The 20,766-nt window shown below is 36.8% G+C and overlaps 2 protein-coding genes across 5 annotated transcripts in view; one reads left to right on the forward strand and one right to left on the reverse strand.

The window, feature by feature from the left end:
- Positions 1–20,766, forward strand: part of LOC116171497 (midasin) — a 126,117-nt gene that overhangs the window by 37,558 nt on the left and 67,793 nt on the right. The window lies entirely within an intron of this gene.
- Positions 1–20,766, reverse strand: part of LOC116171500 (gastrin/cholecystokinin type B receptor-like) — a 52,555-nt gene that overhangs the window by 14,329 nt on the left and 17,460 nt on the right. For all 4 annotated transcript variants that reach the window (XM_031488369.1, XM_031488370.1, XM_031488367.1 and 1 more), the window contains exon 3: positions 7,276–7,474. In XM_031488369.1, coding sequence (XP_031344229.1) covers positions 7,276–7,474 — 199 coding nt within the window. The remainder of the gene's footprint in view (positions 1–7,275; positions 7,475–20,766) is intronic.

Here is a 20,766-nt window from a genome sequence, read left to right on the forward strand (position 1 = left end):
AAGACTTTTATCTAGTACTATTTTGAATTTTTAATGTATTTGAGTACCAAGTAGGTATTTGAATACTTTTTACTATATTCGAATAGTTTTCAAAGTAATGTAATGAAATACTTTTCAAAGTATTCGAATACTTTTTATAGTATTCGAATACCTTTGAAAGTATTTGAATACTTTTCAAAGTATCTGTATTTAGTATTTGCTTGTGCTGGATGTAAAAGTATTTAGTATTCAAATACTTTTGATTTGTCTAAAGTATTTACTATTTAGAATTCAAATACTTTTTGAAAGTATTTTAATGACACAATTTTCCTGACAAAACTTGCGCTGAAGCTGGACTGTGATATGTGAAATAAACGTAGTTAAACTTCGATAAAAAATTTTGGAAGAATTATCTCGCAAGCCTTTACAGGATAATCGCTTTCAAACTTTAAAAGGTTTTCTGTCGTCTTCCTTCAACGGAACGAGTTAGAACTGATTACTTCCGAGTGAAAGCCTATAAATGGGCCAATATAATTTCGTTAATGCGATCTCCGAGCGCAATTGATAAACATTTCGCGATTACTGCGCTACACAGATCGCCGAATCAAATATTTAATGAACCCTGAAGCTTATAGTGTATCTTACGCCGAAAATCGGCCGTAAAACGAATTTATGGCGAGGACTTTGGCGAAAACATATTTAGCACTTAAAGGATCAGAATTTCGGCTCTGAGACTTTTAATATTTTTGGTCTCGTATCTATGGTGGGACGTGAGTGGAAACGAGACGAGAGATCAATTTATAAAGGCGAGTTCCTACCGTGCAAAAAAAAACGTTCACAGCTGTGTTTCGGTTTACATCAATATACGGAAACGAGTCGATTTGTAGGCAAATCGCGATTACGTTTGCGGTAAGCCAGTCGCTATTAATACGAAATCCTTGTTTCGCCCATAAATAGATTTCCAATTTATGCATAAGTAATAACCGGCTTAAGATTTCGTTAAGAACCCAAGCATAATTTATGACAGGATACACTCGCTTCTAAATCGGTTAACAAATAGCTTCGATGCCGAAATGACAAGCGGTTCTCCTTTAACAAATTTGATGTGGGTAGACATCTTTAATGAAATCCGAAGAGGCCTTTTATTACCGCTCGCGTGATATTCTTAAACTCGCCCAAAAGTGTAATGAATGCTTTCCGAATGGAACAATGCCCCTATTAAAAGTTGCAGCAGCCAAATCCATTTCGGTGTTAATTACGACAAAATCATTGAGACGATTTTTCCTTTTAAGGACGAGTTTTTCGCGCTCTACGCGTAGTCGGTTCACAACGGCTTTCGGAAGTGCGGCCTCTTTTCATGTCGGGTTCCTTTGAGTTTTATGTACCTTGTCGGAGTACAATTGTTTACTTTTGTTTATATGCGTTGATTCTTCTCGTAAATCGCGTACGGGCGCCCACCGGGAGAGTTCCTTGGCGACAGTAAATTAATGTACTGTTGCGTAGAAAATTTTCCGGTTGAATACCGTCGCACTCAGTAGCTGCCATAAAACTCTCATTAAGGCCAAGATAGATGTACTCCACTCTTAATAAGGGCGATGGAGTGCGGAAAATTTTTAAACTAACAGCTTCATTCGTACGCACGATTCCGGACGATAAAACGTTATGGATTATTCGACGACACAAATTTATATGGCATGTCTATGACACAAGTTTTGATCGTTTCGATTCTGTATTGTATTTGCTTATCATTAGCGTCCTTGTGCTGTTTCGACCTGTTTTCATGTGCGAGCGTTGATTGTCCTTTCTTCCTTTTCAAACTTATGTTCCACATTTCCGATTTTCTCGAACTCAATGTTACAGTTTTATTATTTTTGGCAATTGTTTTTTTCGTTAACTCCTCAAAGATATGGTAAGGGACAAACCCTCAGCCGCATTCGATTAACCAATCTCCAATATTATTAAATTATAAGGAGCTTCATCCGCGACACAAAGCCCGCTGAATAATGGAGCTTTTTCCATTTACATTGATAAAATAAGGTGCGTCGGGACGCTGCTTGTCTATACGATATGCAAATTAAAAAGTGAGCGAAAGTCTCCGATAACAAACGAAATGTCAACCTGCGAAATTGAGTTAAATTATTGTACACCTGCATCATCATATTTCATTTTAACGCGCTCGTTATGGAAATGTGAAAACTTGCGAAATTGTCGGTATTATTTTACTGTATAATTTTGTTCTTTTCGCGATGTCTTTCAAAATGTTTTCCGATAAACCCGAGAACGGATTACTCGTTTAGGGGATTGTGTTTCGACATGAATCTTCGTGTCTATTGCGAGAAAGTTGTAATGGTAAAACGCATTTCTATCATTGTACTCACTGTAGACCTTTTTAGCATTTGAGCCCACTTCTTTTTTAATATTTGTCATAGAACATAGCGTTACCGTACAGGTTATTCTTTGTACTTGACCCGTGTCATTGAGAATGTAACGATAGTGCGAAAGATAGTAACTTCACGCTTCAACCCTTCCATAATCCGTAGCGGTTTACTTACTAACGCGAGAACTTGGTATTACACAAACCCCACGTAATAGCATAAAACACTTTGAAAATGCCACCCTTAATCCTTATTGCTTGCTCTGTTGTGTGTAAGTAGCTCATCAGTCAAACTTGCTTCGGTTAACTTCTATTGAGTTTGCGATAAAAAATACTGTGGACGTCTGATTGTGCAGAACTTCCGTTGCCATCGTTCTACGTCAATCAATTAAATTACTCTACTTGGGAGAGCTATGTTGGGGCAACGAACTTAGTTTTGGTATTTCCCGAGGCGAATTTGTAGCTACCGCCCGGCATTGTACGCACAAAACAACCGCCATAATTTATATAATGGGTATTTCAATTTATTAATTGCGTCCACTTTATAACCACGACCGGCGGATGAAAGGGTATGCTAAGTACAAATACAGGGTGGTCACGATTGAATGTATAAGTTGGTATTCCATACTTTCCATGGTCCGAGTGGTAGGAATTCTGCAGAATGGCGTAGAAACCCTTAGACTGAAAAAGAAGAAATTATCTTGAGCTAGAAAAAGTCATCACATGTCGAGTGATACGCTTCTCCGCAATCTTGCATTTTCCCTTTGTAGGTAACTTCCTCCGACACTCCATTTTCGAGATATTCTCACTAAGTACCCTCCTCCTACACTCCGTTCTGCAGATATTGGCACTGAATGTTTTAACAGCACTTGTAGATGTGTCTCGGCCAGACGTTCCACTTGCCCTTTATGAGTATCCTCTTCTGACGCTTTTCGAGATATTCGATTTGACATTACTAATGGATATATTTCTTCCAAGTGTACCAAACGCCCTTTCCGAGTACTCTCCTCTGATACTTCGCTCTAAAAGTATAGAACCAAGCACGTTAAGGGGTCGAGGAGGAGGACTGTGGTTGGTAGAAACTAATTTCACATTTCATTAGAGTACCATGAATGATAAAATACATTTCTAACCTCCACCCCCTCTCCCCGTCACCCACTCATCTTAAAAAGTTGCTAATGTAGAAACCAATTTCTTTCGATGAGACGTTTGATTAGAAAACCACGCACGTTACAATTTCCTTGTGGGACAATAATAGATTTATAACAGTCTTGAAATGGATTACTTTGTAATAGTAATATTTATCACTCACAATTTATAGCATAACACATACTTCACTTCGAATCGATGAACTGACTTAAAACAATTTGATTTGCTTACATACCAAACGCCGGTCTTTCTCGACAGTTCTCGAACGCTTCCGAATATTCTGGAATGTTCTCGAACAAACACGCCATATTTCCCGGAAAAAATGCGTCACATCCGCTTGCCGATCACTAATTTGTTATGGCGTCTCGTTGTCTATCGGGATTTCTAGCATATTCGCTACAATATACTCATAAACGAAGATAATACAAATGATAAAAACAACATTAAACAAATTAAAGCTCTTCAAGATTACACGCTCATTTTTCTTTTAGAAGTTGTCTTACTTTTTTTTTAACTGGATTTTTATAACAGTATAAACAGTTTTATGCGTCGCACTAGTGGCGATTTACTGGTAATAGGTACGCGATGAAGTGGGATGTGGAGATTCAGTCCTCTAGATTCATATTTATGCGTTGACTCATTTAATAAGTTACAAGAATGTTTTTGTTCCAAAATATATACACTGTGATCGATTTTGGGTGTCCAAGCGTATATTTTTTTAATTATTGGAGATGGGAAAATAGTGTAAGAAGCAAAAATACTCTACTTTCCATTTTTGAGAAAGTTACATGTTCAAACAAGTTGTAAATCAGCATATGCATGTTGAAAGCGCATTTTTGGTAATACAGATCAGTATTTTACTAGGAAAGCTTATAATTATCGATCTCACGAGTAATTTAACTCAAAATAGACTAGAGCACGCACATCTACATTATAACAGAAACCTTTAGTGAAAATTTAAAAGTCTCTAGCAATTGTAATTGCTGAGATCTCAGTCGGACAGCCAACCAGCCAGCCATATCGAATATTTTCAATTTTTCAAAAAATGCGTTAAAAAACAAAAGAGCATAAAATTAATTTTTAATTCTTAAAAAATGCGCTAAAAATTAATTTTATGCTCTTTTGTTTTAATATCCCTTGTTTTTTAACACATTCTTGAAAAAATACGCTATTATATTCGTTATGGCTGACTGGCTGGCTGTCCATCTGAGATCTCAACAATTACAATACATAGCCACTTGGAATAAAAGCAAATGTAGCGCCATTTTCCAAATTTCAGATTGTGTAGGATGTACAGTGCCAACTTTCTTATTTATGGAAGAAATTTCGTAGAGGTGTTTAAAAAAATGCGCTTTACCTACACAAGGGTTGTGCACAATTTGTACTTGTTTTACATAGAACGCTTACTTTTTCCTGTAATATTCTTAAAAAGCTTGACATTCTCTTTACAATGATATCAAATATGTTATAATTACCTTAGAAATTAAAGCTACAGTAATTTGTTTAGAAGCAATCGCAGTAGCCGTGGAAATTTAAACAAAAACATAAAATTTACAACAGGAAGCGAAGAAAACAAATGAAAAGCAGTTACAAGAATAATTATTATAACTTACGACAAGTTTAAACACATTGCACTTGCTTCCTATGTATTATCATTACATTACTTCTTTTAAAATTGTTTCATCATTTGTGTAGTTATTATTTTGTTGCATTGTGGTTCTTAGATATATTGTTCACTAAACTGATTTTGTGACAGAGATGACAAGTCAAAAACTCTCTTTTGTTTTTGTTTAAATTTCCACAGTTACTGCGATTGGTTTTAAAAACATTACTGCAGCTTAATTATATCATATTTGATATCATTGTAAAGAGAATTTCAAGCTCTTTAAGAATATTACAGGAAAAAGTAACCGTTCTATTTAAAAAAATTAATTTGATGCTCTTTTGTTTTAATGTCATTTGTTTTTTTGAACATGTAGTTTTATCAGAAATTTAAAGTAGAGTATTTTTTCTTCTTACACTTTTTTCCCACATTCCGTGTGCGCGAATTTCGAAACACCCTTTACGGTTACAATTTTTAGTTTATGTGCTCGATTTTCCGTCGTCTGTCTGTCTGCCTGTTCCATTAAGATCTAATCAACTTTGTAACCCAAAAATCCGATGCAACTGAACGTTTCTAAACTGTTATTGTTATTGAGCACATCGACAGACAGATAAACGGACAGATAGGCAGCCAGGAATACAAAATTTATAAACGATATCGAGGATCGTTAGTTCGTTACTAATTTAGCAGAGTGCATTCTTTCGACCTAGCGATACAATTTGTTTACAAAAAAATGGTTGTGTGTACAAATTCGTCCTTAATTTGTACATTGCATTTGTTTTTCCTAATTCTGAGAATTATCCTTTTTTAGAAAAAAATTGTTTAAATAATTATAAATTGTTTAAACAATGAAAATCTAATTGGGGTACAAATTAGTCTTTAATTTGTAGTTTTTAATGGAACTAATAACATTTCAATCGGGAAAAGTGGGAGCACCCCTACGTTAAAAATCGGTTTTCCGGCAGAACTAAGCGGGTACAAATTAGTCTTTAATTAGTCCTAAATTATAGGCATATTTTTACTTGATTTGGGCAAAGTGGGGGATGTGGAATGTTTTAAAATAAAACAAACGGTAAAACCTCCCCTAATTTGGTCGTCTGCACCGCCTTCTTTGAATCATGCACTAGGGAATCTTGGCAATGGTTGTACTCAGTTTTGAAAGCACGGTCACAAATCTGCGGAAATGACAGATGGTTTATTGGTAGACAATGTTTTAATGAAAATAGCGAGATTGTTTGGTTTTGGAGGTATTATAATATGAGGATTTCCGCGTTTTGTTCTACCATTTGTCTTTTTTTCGCGCTTTTTTCCACGTGATCAGCTGTCGCATGTCCATCATTGTTATCCTCTTTTTGCGTTTTTCCACCACTTTAGATTACCTAAAGTAGCTTTGGTTTTTAAAACTCGTGCAGTCGCTTCGACTCAAGGAAACCATTGGTCTCTACATTTTTTTTGCTCTGTTGGTTGACAGTTGATTTGACGGCACAAATCTATATGGCACGTCTATGACATAAGTTTTGATCGTGTATTGTATTTGCTAAACATTAGCTGTTTCGATCAGTCGAAGGTCGTCTTCGTCCTGTACATGGAGCTCGATTCCATTGTTTTCGGTCCAACTTCGAATAAAGGAGGTCATGAAAAGGTAATAATACTAGTAGCCCTAAAATATAAATTCGTTTGTGTGGAATGAACGTTTTACATACAAGACGATTCCCTTTTGATATTTGTATTGGAAAATGGAACGCCCGTCGTCGACGATCTTCTTATTTGCCGAAAGATACGTTCTCATTCGACCTAACGAGAATTTGTTTCGTGCTTCTCTTTACCCTGTTAAAATATTTTGAGCGGGAGCTCAATAATTATTATACCTTAAGTGTATTCACTGAAAAGGACTCAATTTGTCGATAAGGTCGAATGAAAAAGCATCTCGATCTTATGTAAACGTATTTCGAAGCTAATCCACCTCATATATCGTGTTCCGGATCCTTTGTATCCTCGGGGATTAATACTTTACTGCAATGAAACCAAATGTCCATTGTGACTTATTCATGAATTCGAATTAGTACGCTTACACCTGAGTTTTTAAGCTGGAAAATGGTTTTTAATTAAAATTTGTAAAAGGACCCGAGCGGGATTAAAATGTGTACTGTCGTTTCTACAAGAAACTTACCGCCTCAGTTGTCTATTAGCCAATATCACTCCCATTAGGGCAACGTTTGCGGCCATTCCCATAGATCCCAAAGCAAAAATAAGGGCGGCCTCGGCGGTTCCTCCGGGATGACATTGAAATATTCTTGTGGCGTTCAGGCTCGCGTTACTCGCGCTACTTCCATAACGTAAGTTGGCTCCTATCATCGCAACGGCAGAACCTGTCACAAACAATTCAACGGTTTTGATTTATCTCGTAACTTTCTCTGAAGGGATGAGGGATGGGGGTTGTCGCGATTTACATTTGTTGATCACGCGTAGAGTTGCTATCGATTGGAAAAGAATACATTTTTGACGTTTCTTAAGGACACACTCAGCAGTTACATCGATACGTATCGGTTACATCTCCTGTCCCTAAAGTGTAATGGAAACTTTGAGTTGACGGACCGCGATTTGTTTCGATTTTTAAACTGCCCTTAATTAGTTTACCAACTTCAATAATAACTCCCCAACTTCGCTGTATTTCATTTTTAATGCGGCGGCTAGGAGTTAGTCACGTTATTATAACTTATAATCCTTTTTATCGGACTGGAATAAACTTCGTTCATTTAAAACTTTGGATTCTGCGCAAAACTTCCCGAGGTGATGGATAATATACTATAATCCAGTCCCATTTACATTCTCAACATACAAAAAGCGGCCTTCCATTACTTCGATCCAACGAAAAAATATATGTCTTGCGAGAGAATTGATGTGGATATCATGTTAGACCACTAGAAATGGGTCGAACTTAGGAATCCTTCTAAATTCGTTTACTTCCCCCATATTCCCCTCTTATAGAAGGGGACGATGAAAAACTCGCCTATTTTTCGCAATTTTTCGATACAATTCTTAACGAAATACAATTTAAATTCTCCACACTTCGATATTTTCATTCGGTTTGTAATATATGAATTTGCCATAAGTTAGAATATTATATTGTTGCGTTTAAAGAGAATAATCAATAATGTACTGGGCAGAATTTGAGGCTCAAGGGGCACATCAGCACAACTACGCGGATTTAATTGGTCTATTGCAAGCGGGCGCATTATATGTTGCCGGGAACGTCTGGAAGGAAAGTCTGTCGTAAATGGGTTGTTAACTCAAGTGGATCTACGCATAGGCTTTTTGGGCTGTAGTTGACTTCACTTTTAGTGCAACAGCGAAATTGGAAAGTGTATAGAGTTAACTCAGTAGTATCTATCTCTTTTTCTAATCACAGAAGTAATAGCTATTTACATAAAAGTCAAAAAAATGACACATTACTGACGAGGAAGTATTGAAGTAGGAGGCCCTTTGGGTCCGAGTACTTTAATTTCCGAGTCACGTAATGTCAGTTTACTAACGCGTTTTGTATTAAATTTTACCCGAAATTGTATTTTGATATAAAATTTTAATGTTCATATAGAACTGTCAATCTGTCAATGGTGACAGGAGTCATTATAGAAATTTAGCAATGTGGCAAGTGCGGCCGGAAAAATGACAGGTGCGGTCGGTAAAGTGACAGGTGGCAGGAGAAGTAGTCTGATCTGTCTCTGGGAAACTACCTGACAAAGTAGGCATGAAAATAAAGGTTTCATGACGTTTTACCGAGTAAATTTGGGTTGTTTAGGCAATGAAAATCTGTTGCTTTGCAATTATACAACAAAAACTGTCAGCTAATAAAAATGCGACACCGAAGGGTGTTTGGTTTTTCTTATACGACCCTAAACTATATTTTTTCATATGGATCACCCTATATATTTTGGCGTTTTTGAAAAGAGCGTAAAATTTCCTAAATTTATTACATTTATATTAAATACAGAGACATGGAGAGGGGAGATCGGTGATCGACGAGTGCGCATCCAAGAAAGGATGCGACCTCATGGGCGCTGCCATTTTTACACCCTTTGTGTCATGTTGTGTTTATAGTGGTGTTATTTTAGCGTGTGTTCGTGTTTAGAAGAGCTTTTTTCGAGGTTTAAGTGTTTATTTTGTAACGTCAACGTCACTGGCATTTTCTTTTGTTCATTTGGATTGAGATATTAGTTTCTTCCTACGGAGCTGCTGCCGAATAGAGTGTAGTGTATGAAGATTGCGTTAGATGTCTCTGGGTTGCGTCAGTAAACCTTTATAGTCCTGTTCAAATTTCGCGCTTCAATGGGTGTCAAAATGGCAGCCCCCTTGTTTTGTAACTTCGCGCAGTTTCATGCGTTATCTCCCCTCTCCATGTCTCTGATTAAATATTATTTGCCATATTGCATTTTATACATTAAAATGTTTTTATTGTAGGCATCTAGGTTTCCATGGCGAACAAAAGATGGCAGGATTGTTTAAACAGGCAATTTCTTGGTTACCATTATTTATTTATATATTATATGACTTATTTGTTTTATTCGTATGTGTTTTTGCGCTCTTCGTTTTTTGTGTGTTATTTGAAATTAAACATATTTGGAAACTAATAAACATTTCCCAAAAATTGTCTTTTTACAAAATCCTCCATCTTTTGTTCGTCATGGAAACCTAGATGTCTCCAATAAATATATTTTTATGTATAAAATGCAATATTGCTCATTTGCAAATATTTAATATAAAACAAGGTAAAAAGGTTTTCGCCCTAAGGCGAGTACCTTCAGCGCATTTTCCATGTGCGCTACGTTTTTCTTTACTAGAGGCATATATGGTAACTAACATTAAAAAAGTTGACATTGCGCAGTCTGCATATCTGATTTTTACTATATGCGATATTTTTGCTTTTACTAGAAGTATGTGTAGTTAAGATTTCAACAAAATATATAATTAAATAAGAAAAGTGACAATGCGCATCAAGATTTTCTTTGACTCAGGTGCCAGAGATGTACGCTTCCGAATGCAAAAAGAACGAACTAAATATCTTGAAAATTGTAGGATTAGTTAAGGCCTCGGACAGACGGACGGACAGAGCAAGTGGCTGCAATAGTGCACCCAACTTGGTTGGAAAAAGCGCTTAAAAAACATTACAAGTGTTACATCCAAATTTAGGAAATTTTACACTTTTTTCGAAAACTCCACCCTATAGGTGGTCCATATGAAAAAATATAGTTTAGGGTCGCATAAGAAAAACAAAACACACTGTATAAAAACTGTGTATCGCAAAGGATTTTACATAAAAAAGTGCTCTAAGAAAGTCATGGGACATTAAAGAAATCGACTAAATGCTATAAACGCCCTCTGGCGGCCAAACGATTAGTGATAGCAGAATTCTGTTTGCGCCATTGATCTTCTCTTCAAAACTGGGCTCCAGACACCTAGGCGAACTTATTCCTATCTCTTAAAATATAGGGTGTTTCAATAAAAAGTGTGAAATTTAGATCATCCTGTACCTTGGGTCTTCATCATGATCATCCTTTTGAACGTCGACTTGTTGCGCAGGCACTTCGACATCCACTTCTTGATTATGATCTTCAGTTTCAAGTCTAGGTTGTTCATCAGGAGCTGCTAGGGGGGAACAACTTTGAATTTTTGGTGTACACCCCCCTGAATGAATTTGAATTAACGTGAATTAGTTCGAATTAGTGTGAATTAATTTGAATTAACGTGAATTACACACCAAAAAATGGAACTTTTTCCCCCCTAGAGGAGCTGGCTGAGTAACAACACTTGGGCTTGTTGATCCTTCTCTTTCTAGGGTCTAGAGCTAGATCAGAAACACTGTAGGATCACAATAGTATCGATCGCGACTATTTTTGAAAATAAATTTGAGCATCATAGACAGGGTCGGATCTACATAATTTGCGCCTATGGGCCCCTTGAAATCCCCCCCTCCCCCCCAACCAAAATTAAATTTTGCTCTTTACAGAAAAGTGTTTTCTTTCTCCTAATGTCCACTTGATTTAATTAATGGCAAAAACATTATTTATATTAATTATGAGATTTATAAAGTGTTATTGTAACAAAGTATCTGATTAAATAATGAAATACAATATACAAACATATAAATGTAACCACTCAATCGTGTTTCAGAGAATTCAAAGAGTCTAACGGTTACGTGGGGTCATGAAATTGATAAAAATCGTTAGAGAGCATCTTAATTAAGCGTTTTCAACAAAAAAATTGCGGAAGAAGCCCTAAATCAAAAGTTCACATAATTTCGTCGAAATGTGAGGTAATGTTACTCCATATTTCATGATTACTTTTAAGTTGGTAAGAGTGTGCGTACCATTCCAACTTCAATTTCTCAAGATGTTATGTTATTTTTCTACGATAGTACTGTAGAATTATTTCCCAAATGGTTTTTTAGCTCTCTTAAAAATTTGCCGCTATAGACCCCATGGTAAATCCGGCCCTGATCATAGATAGCAGAATGAGAATGCCTTTTGGGCTTCGTAATGCTCCCTCCACTTTTCATGCAGACACTGTTCGCGTGGAATTTCCAACAAGGAGCTGTCAAAGCAAGCGTATTTAATAGAAGCGCCCGGACAAGCTGATTGCTCGTTACGTGCAATGATTACAAGGGATATAATTAATTTGATACTTCCAAATTTTTAATTACAACCCGCGTTGGCGCGCATTGTTTCATGTTAAATCTAGAGAATGTAGTAGGAAATAATTGCGAGCGTGTTGTCGTCGATCTTTTTTAAACGGCGTCCTTTGGTCGGAGTTAAAAATTAATTTCACCCCTTAATTCGCACGACGCGACGCTGCAAACGTGCCTACCTTTTGTTCGGCAATCGGTTGCATTAAAAACTTTCATCCGAAGCGGAGTTATTCGCGTTTCTGAGCAATTTTTCAATATACGTACCGAAGTAACAGGATGTTGTGAACGTCTTTCAGAAAAAGTGTAATTCCGAGATGCTCGGCACGTTCTTGATGCAATTATTGCTCGGACGCGAGATTTTTCGCGACAAAATAAAGCGCTTCTTACGAATAATCGAATTAGAACGACTCGTCATTACCTACTTCGCGTGCCACCTCAAGGACGTGTCTAGTGTTCGAGATTAGATTTGCAAATGTATGCACATTTATTCGACGTTCGTTTCCATAAATCTTAATCTCGAATGGAACCGTCAGGCGTATTGTACATTATGCGGCCTTTATTGCTTGTGCGGAAAAGGTCTTCCTTTCTTATTCGAGTGTGTTATCTAAATTTTATTTGTGGAAGCTTCGACGTGCACTTCTCCGCGTGAATTAGTTATGTACTCCCTATATTGTGGTCACTGATGCCCAAAAAGATAATCGTGCCAGACTGGGAGAGCTCTAAACCGAAAGTAGTGGCGCCAAATAAAGCCCTAGCGGCCAACTAGTGGAACTAAAGGCGGCGCTAGCGCCAAATAAGGTAAACTAAAGTCACTAAATATAGAAAGTACCGCAATCCATTGGGCTCGTGTGTTAGAGAGAGAACGCATGATTTTTACCCAAAAATGGCGGAAGTTACCAGATTCTAGTAACTTTAATGTTAGTGATTGTTCCACCTGTTTGGAGATATCTGTATATATTTATGACAGTACTATGAAGTTAGGTTATAAAAAATGGCAGCTATTCAGATTTTATTTGTCAATTTTTTTAAGTTGGCAGCAAATTTGCCCAAAAATGGCGGATGATTGCTGCACTTTGTATATCTAGTGACTTTTAGGCAAACGATAGGGGGGCGCCAATGAGGTTTGTGTTTGAACTGGGAAGTTAATTGAAGAAGCGTGGTAGATATCGAAAACGTTCCAAGATCAAGAGAAATGGAGCAGGCTTGCCCTGCCAAAACGTTTAGTATTCAGTGGAACACGTTAATTAAAAAATCATGATAAGTGAAACGAGGTTGCTTGGCAATTTAAAAGCGAAAATAAATTGGATGTAGTCGACAGATTCTTTCTTTAAGAAATTAGGATTTACTCACAAAAGCCTCCGATAAACGCGAGAGTCACGAAATATTCTAAGGGGCGAGGTCTGGGAAGCATAACGCATAACTCGAATTGCGTCATCTTGTTCCACAAGCATTTAATTTATGGTCCTAAAGGTGCACGAAGGGTTAATCCGATTCCCGTAGCTGAGGTGCATTAAAGTGTAATACGTTACTATTGGCAAAGTGCTCCGTTGATTAATTTCTCGATTTATTGTATTCAATGTTCCGTCTAGTATTGATCAAGTATAATTCAATTAATTAAAGGGCGGTTTTTTATTGGACGGTTTTCAGACGCGGTCCGTCGCCGAATGCGACAAAAACTTTCGCTTTTTATCCATTTCAATTTGGCCTAAACGTCAATTATTGTGCCGGCTTTAATTGCGCACAAATGTTTTGGTACAATTTAATTAGTAAAAAAAATGTTCCAAATTCTTGACAGAACAGCTTCCTAGCTCAAACCAAAAATCGCGCTTTTGGAAGCGGGTCTTTAAAAATGGTAAGTGTAGGGAATAAAGCGTTTCCCGCAGAAAGTTTATTATTTTCCGATGTAGAATACGAGTATTCAATACAAAGTATAGATTTATATTTGACAAAGTTAAGTTCACTTGACTCTTTGGGGCAGTTGCGTGAAAATGTGCATAGCATCATTAAACGGGCCCTTCTATATTAAGAAGTCGATTTTTTTGTATCCCCGCTAGTTTCCGCAATATTCCACTGTTTCAAGATAAATGGGACACTCTGTATACAAATTAGTTAAATAAGATTCAAATATACGCGCGGCTACCAGTTTCGTAATCTTCTACACCCCAATTCGTGTCGCGTATGTAGGTGCAGTTAAACCCCAATTAATCATCCCCTGAAACTGATATCTTTTCTAGGCAAAAGCGCTTGATTCACAAGTATCGTATATAACAATCCGCTATTTGTATTACTGTTCAGTTGCGAATACCATGTGTTTGTTAACTAAAAAAAACTAAATTTACCCTTTATTCAATTAATAATTCTAATTGGTTCGCGATAGTCGATAATTTTTTTATGATACGTTCTCTCGTCAATACCTCGGGCCGTGGGGTTACTTTTTTCTGTAATATTCTTAGAGCTTGAAATTATCTTTACAATGATATCAAATTTGTTATAATTACCTTAGAAGTTAAAGAACGTGTTTAGAACCAATCGCGGCAGCTGTGGAAATTTAAACAAAAACATAAAATTTACAACAGGAAGTGAAGAAAACAAATGAACATAACTTCAGACAAATTCAAATACATTTCACTTGCTTCCTATGTTTTATCATTACATTTTTTCATCATTTGTGTAATTATTATTTTGTTGCATTGTTGTTCACTAAACTGATTTTGTGACAGACATAACAAGTGAAAAATTCTCTTTTGTTTTTGTTTAAACTTCCACAGTTACTGCGATTGGTTTTAAAAACATTACTGGGGCTGTAATTTCTAAGGTAATTATAACCTATTTGATATTATTGTAAAGAGAATTTCAAACTCTTTAAGAATATTATAGAAAAAAAAAACCGTTCTGTTTAGAAAAATTAATTTACTCTCTTTATTTCACTTCTTTTTTCGAATATGTAGCTTTATCAGAAATTGAAAGTAGAGTATTTTTTCTTCTTAGACTATTTTCCTATCTCAAATAATAAAACGCTTCGACACGCAAAATCAATCACACTATACACTATGTCCAAGATAAGAATGTCTATTACGGGGATTCCCTTGACACTTTTTCAGATCTTTCCAGATTCCAGTTCATTCTTGCACCTTTCTAACGGCTTTTCCAGAGCCAGTTTTGCCTGGAGAGGGATTAAGTAATGGCAGGACCTCATAGGCGCTTTGTCGAGCTTTTTAGGTCTTTGTCAACTTTGAAGAAGTATCTAGAATGCGCTAAAAAAAGGTTTTCAGAGCCTTCTTTCTTCATTCGAAAGAAAAAAATTCCCCTTTTGTGATGGTTTTGTCCATCTGTCCGTCTGTTCCTCGTCTAACTCGAGAACGAAAAGAGACAGCGATGTCAAACCTTCTTCAGTGGATTTCTACGAGTTCAAGGAGTCAGTGCTATTGAATATGAGCCGGATTAAAAGTCTGGTTTGCGAATGCGAGCCGAGTGGCGAAAAATTCCCCTACTGAAAATCGTATGCGATTCTTCGCATCTTGTTTGTAGTATCCCAGCGCTCTCCTGGAGATTTTCAGACCTTTAGGTATTTCGAAAGCTTTCTAGACGATCAGAGTTTGCTTCTATAACTGTGCAAATGGGTATACTTCCTTGACAATTACACTGTACATGAAAATTTCATTCCATTAGAGTGTTTCCCGTCTTGTTCAGGTGATCCAGCCAACTATTAATTAGCAAAGTTTTCGCCCGTGCATAACTTACGACGCTCTCACTACAACAAGCATCCTGTGGAAGTCGCGTTAACCACGTTTTCCTTTTGCCGCAGTTTTCATCAAACTAACTCCATATCTGCAGAATGATTTCGAATTACTGAAAACACTGAAACAGCTCATTTTCCGACCGGGAGGACCAATGCAAATATTGGGGGACGTTTTTCATTTTATTAGGTGATCGATTCGGGCTCCGGTGTTGTTATTCCTTTTTCGTAAATTTTGCATGTTTTAATTAACTGCTACAAAGGAATTAATTACGAATTACATTTAAAGTGCGTCTCGCGATGAAGAAAGTTAGTCGAGCACGAAATACGCTCCGTGAGCTTTATTTAAGCTTTGCTCCATTTTTGTTTATTCAAACTTTTTTTATATACGTATAAATGTACAGGCCAAACGCGTACCCTTTGTTTGCAATTTCACAAAACTGACTCATGGGGTCAGCATTACACGATTAAAGCGTACACGAAAATTTACTTATAAAATAATCACGAGGGTTTTTGTTCACTCGAAGAGAAGTTTACTTTCGACTCTCCATAGTATAGTTTGCACACCCTTGGCAACGCTCTGAATCCTGCCTTGTGTATATTTTGATTTTGTTATCGTAGCTGAGGAATTATGTCCTTTGGGATGTATTAAATTCTGAGAGAGGGAAAGCCACTTTTATCATTCGGAGTATCTGGAAAGCCGCAAACTTTAATACTGCAGGGACAATTTGTAAAATGTTTTACATTTCCCTTTTCTGTTTTTCTGCTGACCTTTTTTTTACTACGCGCTACGAGGGTACATATTTTTATCATTTCAGCGTTCATAATCTGGGAAAAATTGAGTTGTTAACAAGTTATCCTTACTGTCCTAATCCACCAACTTTCCTAAAATGAATACCCTCCGAAAAAAAAGCTACTTCCACCAGTTTTAATATGAGAAGGATTATTTTTATTTCTAAACGTGGCGTTTCAGTCATACATCACACAGACACGAGAGATACGTGATGGCAATGTTAGTGTTCTTATAGTTTCATTCGCAATGAATACGAATTGCATCGTGGACGTTCCGTTTTCATTTGTTGGTCGAATTTTGGCCGAGTACTTACAATAAATCCACCAAAAGTAGACTGAACACACTCAATGCATTATTCGAAGTTCTGCACATACTTTGGGTAATCCTCTACGGATTTCCGGGCGTCCTGAGTTTCAAACACAAAGCACAAAAGAAAGTGGAAAGTCTTGGATAGGTTCAAAATTCCAGATGCTGCAGACTCAAGAAAATTGAAACACTGAAACTGAAAAACTTCCAAAAATCTTTGTGAATTTTTTTATGAATGAGTACAGATTTGGTTTATTTTACTTGAATTTCTATTTCTGTATTTGTTTTTCCTTTTAGAATTGTTTCTATTGGTATAATATTTGGTTTGTCTAATTTATGGCAGGTTTTTTTGTATATCGTCGGTAACGGGTTGCGCTCTTGATGTTTGGGGAAAATATGAATTGCTTTCGCAGTTCTTGAAAATCGCCGTTTGCGGAAAAAAACGGAGATCCACATCTAAGATTTGGGGCCCGCCTGTTGAGAATAAAGAAACTTTAGGGACATTGGGCTGAAAACTATAGATTGAGAACCGCCTTAGATAATTTCAGTAAAATCGCTCCTCAAAATAAAGTTTGATCAGCACATGTTTACCCCTTAAAGTCGGGGTGGAAAGGCGTTTCCATCGATCTGTTATTTCATTCTATTCTATTTAAAATGTAGGGATTGTGATTGTAGCACTTCAGGATTTTTTCCCAAAAAGGATCCCTTTTCGAAGCTAAACTTTTTTGAAAATTGCCATTGCTCTTTTTAAGTGTCATGCATATGAATGTAGTATGTTTTTAATTGACAAAAATGGTTATATTAGTATTAAAACTTGCTGAATTTGCCCATTTATAGTGAAAGGATCTCATATTGTTGTTTTCTAATGATTTTGTTTTTCTATGACCTCTCTGAAAATGAGGTCACAACGTACCGGGTGATTCATTAGAAGTGATGATCGCTTGAATTTCGCGCGCAAGGTTTTAGTATTTTTTGCATTGTTAGATTGACGGTTTGAATTTCGTTAGTAATTTTTTTCTGTCATGACTGTCATTTAAGAAACCAGTGTCGCCGTTAATTGTTGTGTGCCATTTTCGGTTTATTACTTTTTCCATTTTGAACAATTTTTAGAGTTGATGCACTAAAATATGTAAGAAACACACACTACACGGGTCCGTTAACTTGGCCCCCCCCCCCCCACTGAGAGATTTCATAGTCGTATTATTTTGAAATGAATGCGCTCGTTATGCGCTCATATGCGCCACCGATAATAACTCTTGCGCCATTATCGTTTTTTAGAAATCCGAAAAAACATTTGGGGGGGGGGCCAAGTGAACGTAGCCCCCCTCCCCCAGTACGTATTTTGTCCCTTGTAACTAGGTCACCTGATACATTTGGTTATGCGCTCAATTGCGCCACTTGAATTAAAGCTAGCGCCATTACGGTTAAGCCATAAAAAATTTTAAAAAGGGGGGAGCTAACTTAACGTTTTTAAAAGTTACGTTTTNAGTGGCACAAATACCGGTAGCAAAATGCGTTATGGGGGATTCCGTTCACTTGCCCTCCCCCCCCCCAATATATTTAAGGATATCCAAAAAACAATAATGGCGCAAAGATATCTTTTTACGGCGCATTTCAGCGCATACCTGAGAGTACAATTTCGTATGAAAAGATGTTTAAAAAAAAGTAACTTTTAAAAACGTTAAGTTGGCCCCCACTTTTTGAAAATTTGTCACGGCTTAACCGTAATGGCGCTAGCTTTAATTCAAGTGGCGCAATTGAGCGCATAACCAAATGTATCAGGTGACCTAGTTACAAGGGACAAAATACGTACGGGGGGGGGGCTACGTTCACTTGCCCCCCCCCCATGTTTTTTCGGATTTCTAAAAAACGATAATGGCGCAAGAGTTATTATCGGTGGCGCATATGAGCGCATAACGAGCGCATTCATTTCAAAATAATACGACTATCAAATCTCTCAGTGGGGGGGGGGGGCAAGTTAACGGACCCACACTACACTGGGTCTAGTGTTAGTTTATAATTTGTGATAAAACAGAAGTATTTGTAGATTATAAATAAATAAATGATTACCTGAAAGCATGATGATACACCACTGCAATTAAATAAATGATCATCAGTTAGTACCAACTTCATAATTTTTTTGATTTGCGGGAAATTCAAATTGTCCTCACTTCTAATGAATCACCCGGTATAATTTAGTTTAGAGGCATGATATAGTGAACGGCATTACCTACACCCGTGCGTAATGGAAAAAAATTAGAACGTATAATTATCTACAAATGTCAAAACTGTCAACAGACGTCGTTTTGGATTTTGTCTTATTTTCATTTCGAAAGTCACGGGGGTCATAGAAAAAGTATGGTTGGTTCGTAGAATTAACCTCTATGACGTAATATACTATTACAACATATCCTTGAGTCTTGCAAAATTAGGACTAACGATATTAAAAGTGTATTCTACAGGAGTGGATTCAGGCAAAGTTAACAGCAACAAATTACCAAACAACAAATAATTTCAGAAATAATGCAATATGCTGGTCGTAAGTTAATTTTGTGACAATGAGCCTTAAATTTAGTTTGCAGAGATAGATAGGAACTAATTTTGCCTACCCCACCTTTTCTCGTAGCTTCCAACCTCAAACATCGCTCGACCATTGCTAGAATCTGTATTGCGCCCCTGGGATTTCACCCTCTGTTACGAATAAGCATGTCACTATGTAATTGTCGTTTTATTCTCGCACGTGCTATAATAAACCGTATTGAGCGCGTAAGTTGAAATCATGAACTGTGTGCGTTTCTATAAACGCGCTTCCGTATTATAAATTAAACGAGCCGGGATAATTCCTTCTTGCCAATTTAATCTAATTGAAGCTTCTTCAACGATAAAAGTATTGTCATCGCAAAACCTCAACTAAAATTGCTTAAGTGTAAGTAATTTGGCAGGTTTCTATATTCACTGAAATCCGCCGGTTCATAGGTTACACACATATCGCAGATATAAAGGGAAGATATTGGATGGTTTATTGCGTCGTAAAACAACGGGAGTATAAAATGTATGAATGATAACAAAAAAAAATCGACGAGAAACAGTAAAGTATATCATTTCACATGGCTTTTCAGATTATCGTCTTTGAGCATTAGTCGACGTAACTAACCCCTACGGATCGGCAATGATTCAAATATGTTTGGTCGATAAACCTATTTTTCTTAAACCAAATCATCATTAAAATGCCTACTGAATTGTGTTAATGCAAGCTGTACACGTGATTTATCTTGTCATTATCGTCTGAGTATTTTATTTATTATAATGCTTGTGCATAACATTAACGGCTCCGTTTGTAAAGTACGTGGAGCTTTCTTATCGTTGATTTCCCCAGACGTGAAACGTGACGTTGCTGGACAGCAAGTGCTTACATGCAAAGTCACCAATCACCTCGGTAATTTTATTCCATTTTTAGTCCTCGTATTCGTACTAAATAAGTTAGACCCATCTCGAATTGTGAGTAATCAGCGAACTACAACCAAGATGCTTGATTCAATCACGATATAGTAAAGTATGGACGAAATAATTTTCGTAAATTGATCGGTTACAACAGATTGATTGATGCTGGCCAATAAATAATCGAAACGCTCGGGAATATCAATAATCGCAACTGTTGGTGTATATATAAAAAGGAAACAAATTCTTTATGAAAATGTTTCTCTGTTAATCGGCAGTTTTATTTTTCTCGAGTTACGCTTTCACCTTTTTGTTTCATGTGCACGTTACGATGATGGGTTTTAAATTACTAAAACTTTGCGATACACACCGCACGCGCTTTTTGGACGTAAACGTTTTAATTAAGATTAAGCAATTTGTATATCCTGTTTTTGTCATTTACAAGTTGCGCCGAGCGTGTATAATTTTGGCGCCCCATAATTTATCAACTTCGTTCCTATTTAATTTCGAGACACGGGTGTAAAATAATTCGATTCGGGTTTCGCTGACGGATAGCAGTCGGCGGGTTTTATGAGTTTTCAAACTTGCTCTTTATGCGTAAAAGTTTGCTAATTGGTTTTTAAAAATTCACGGTCTTTCTAACCCTGAAAGTGCGCTCCGTAGTTACAGGCTATCACCATTTACTCCTTAATTAACTTTCGGAATG

This window comes from Photinus pyralis, unplaced genomic scaffold (assembly GCF_008802855.1).
Source record: "Photinus pyralis isolate 1611_PpyrPB1 unplaced genomic scaffold, Ppyr1.3 Ppyr1.4_LG5, whole genome shotgun sequence".
Lineage (NCBI taxonomy): Eukaryota > Metazoa > Arthropoda > Insecta > Coleoptera > Lampyridae > Photinus > Photinus pyralis.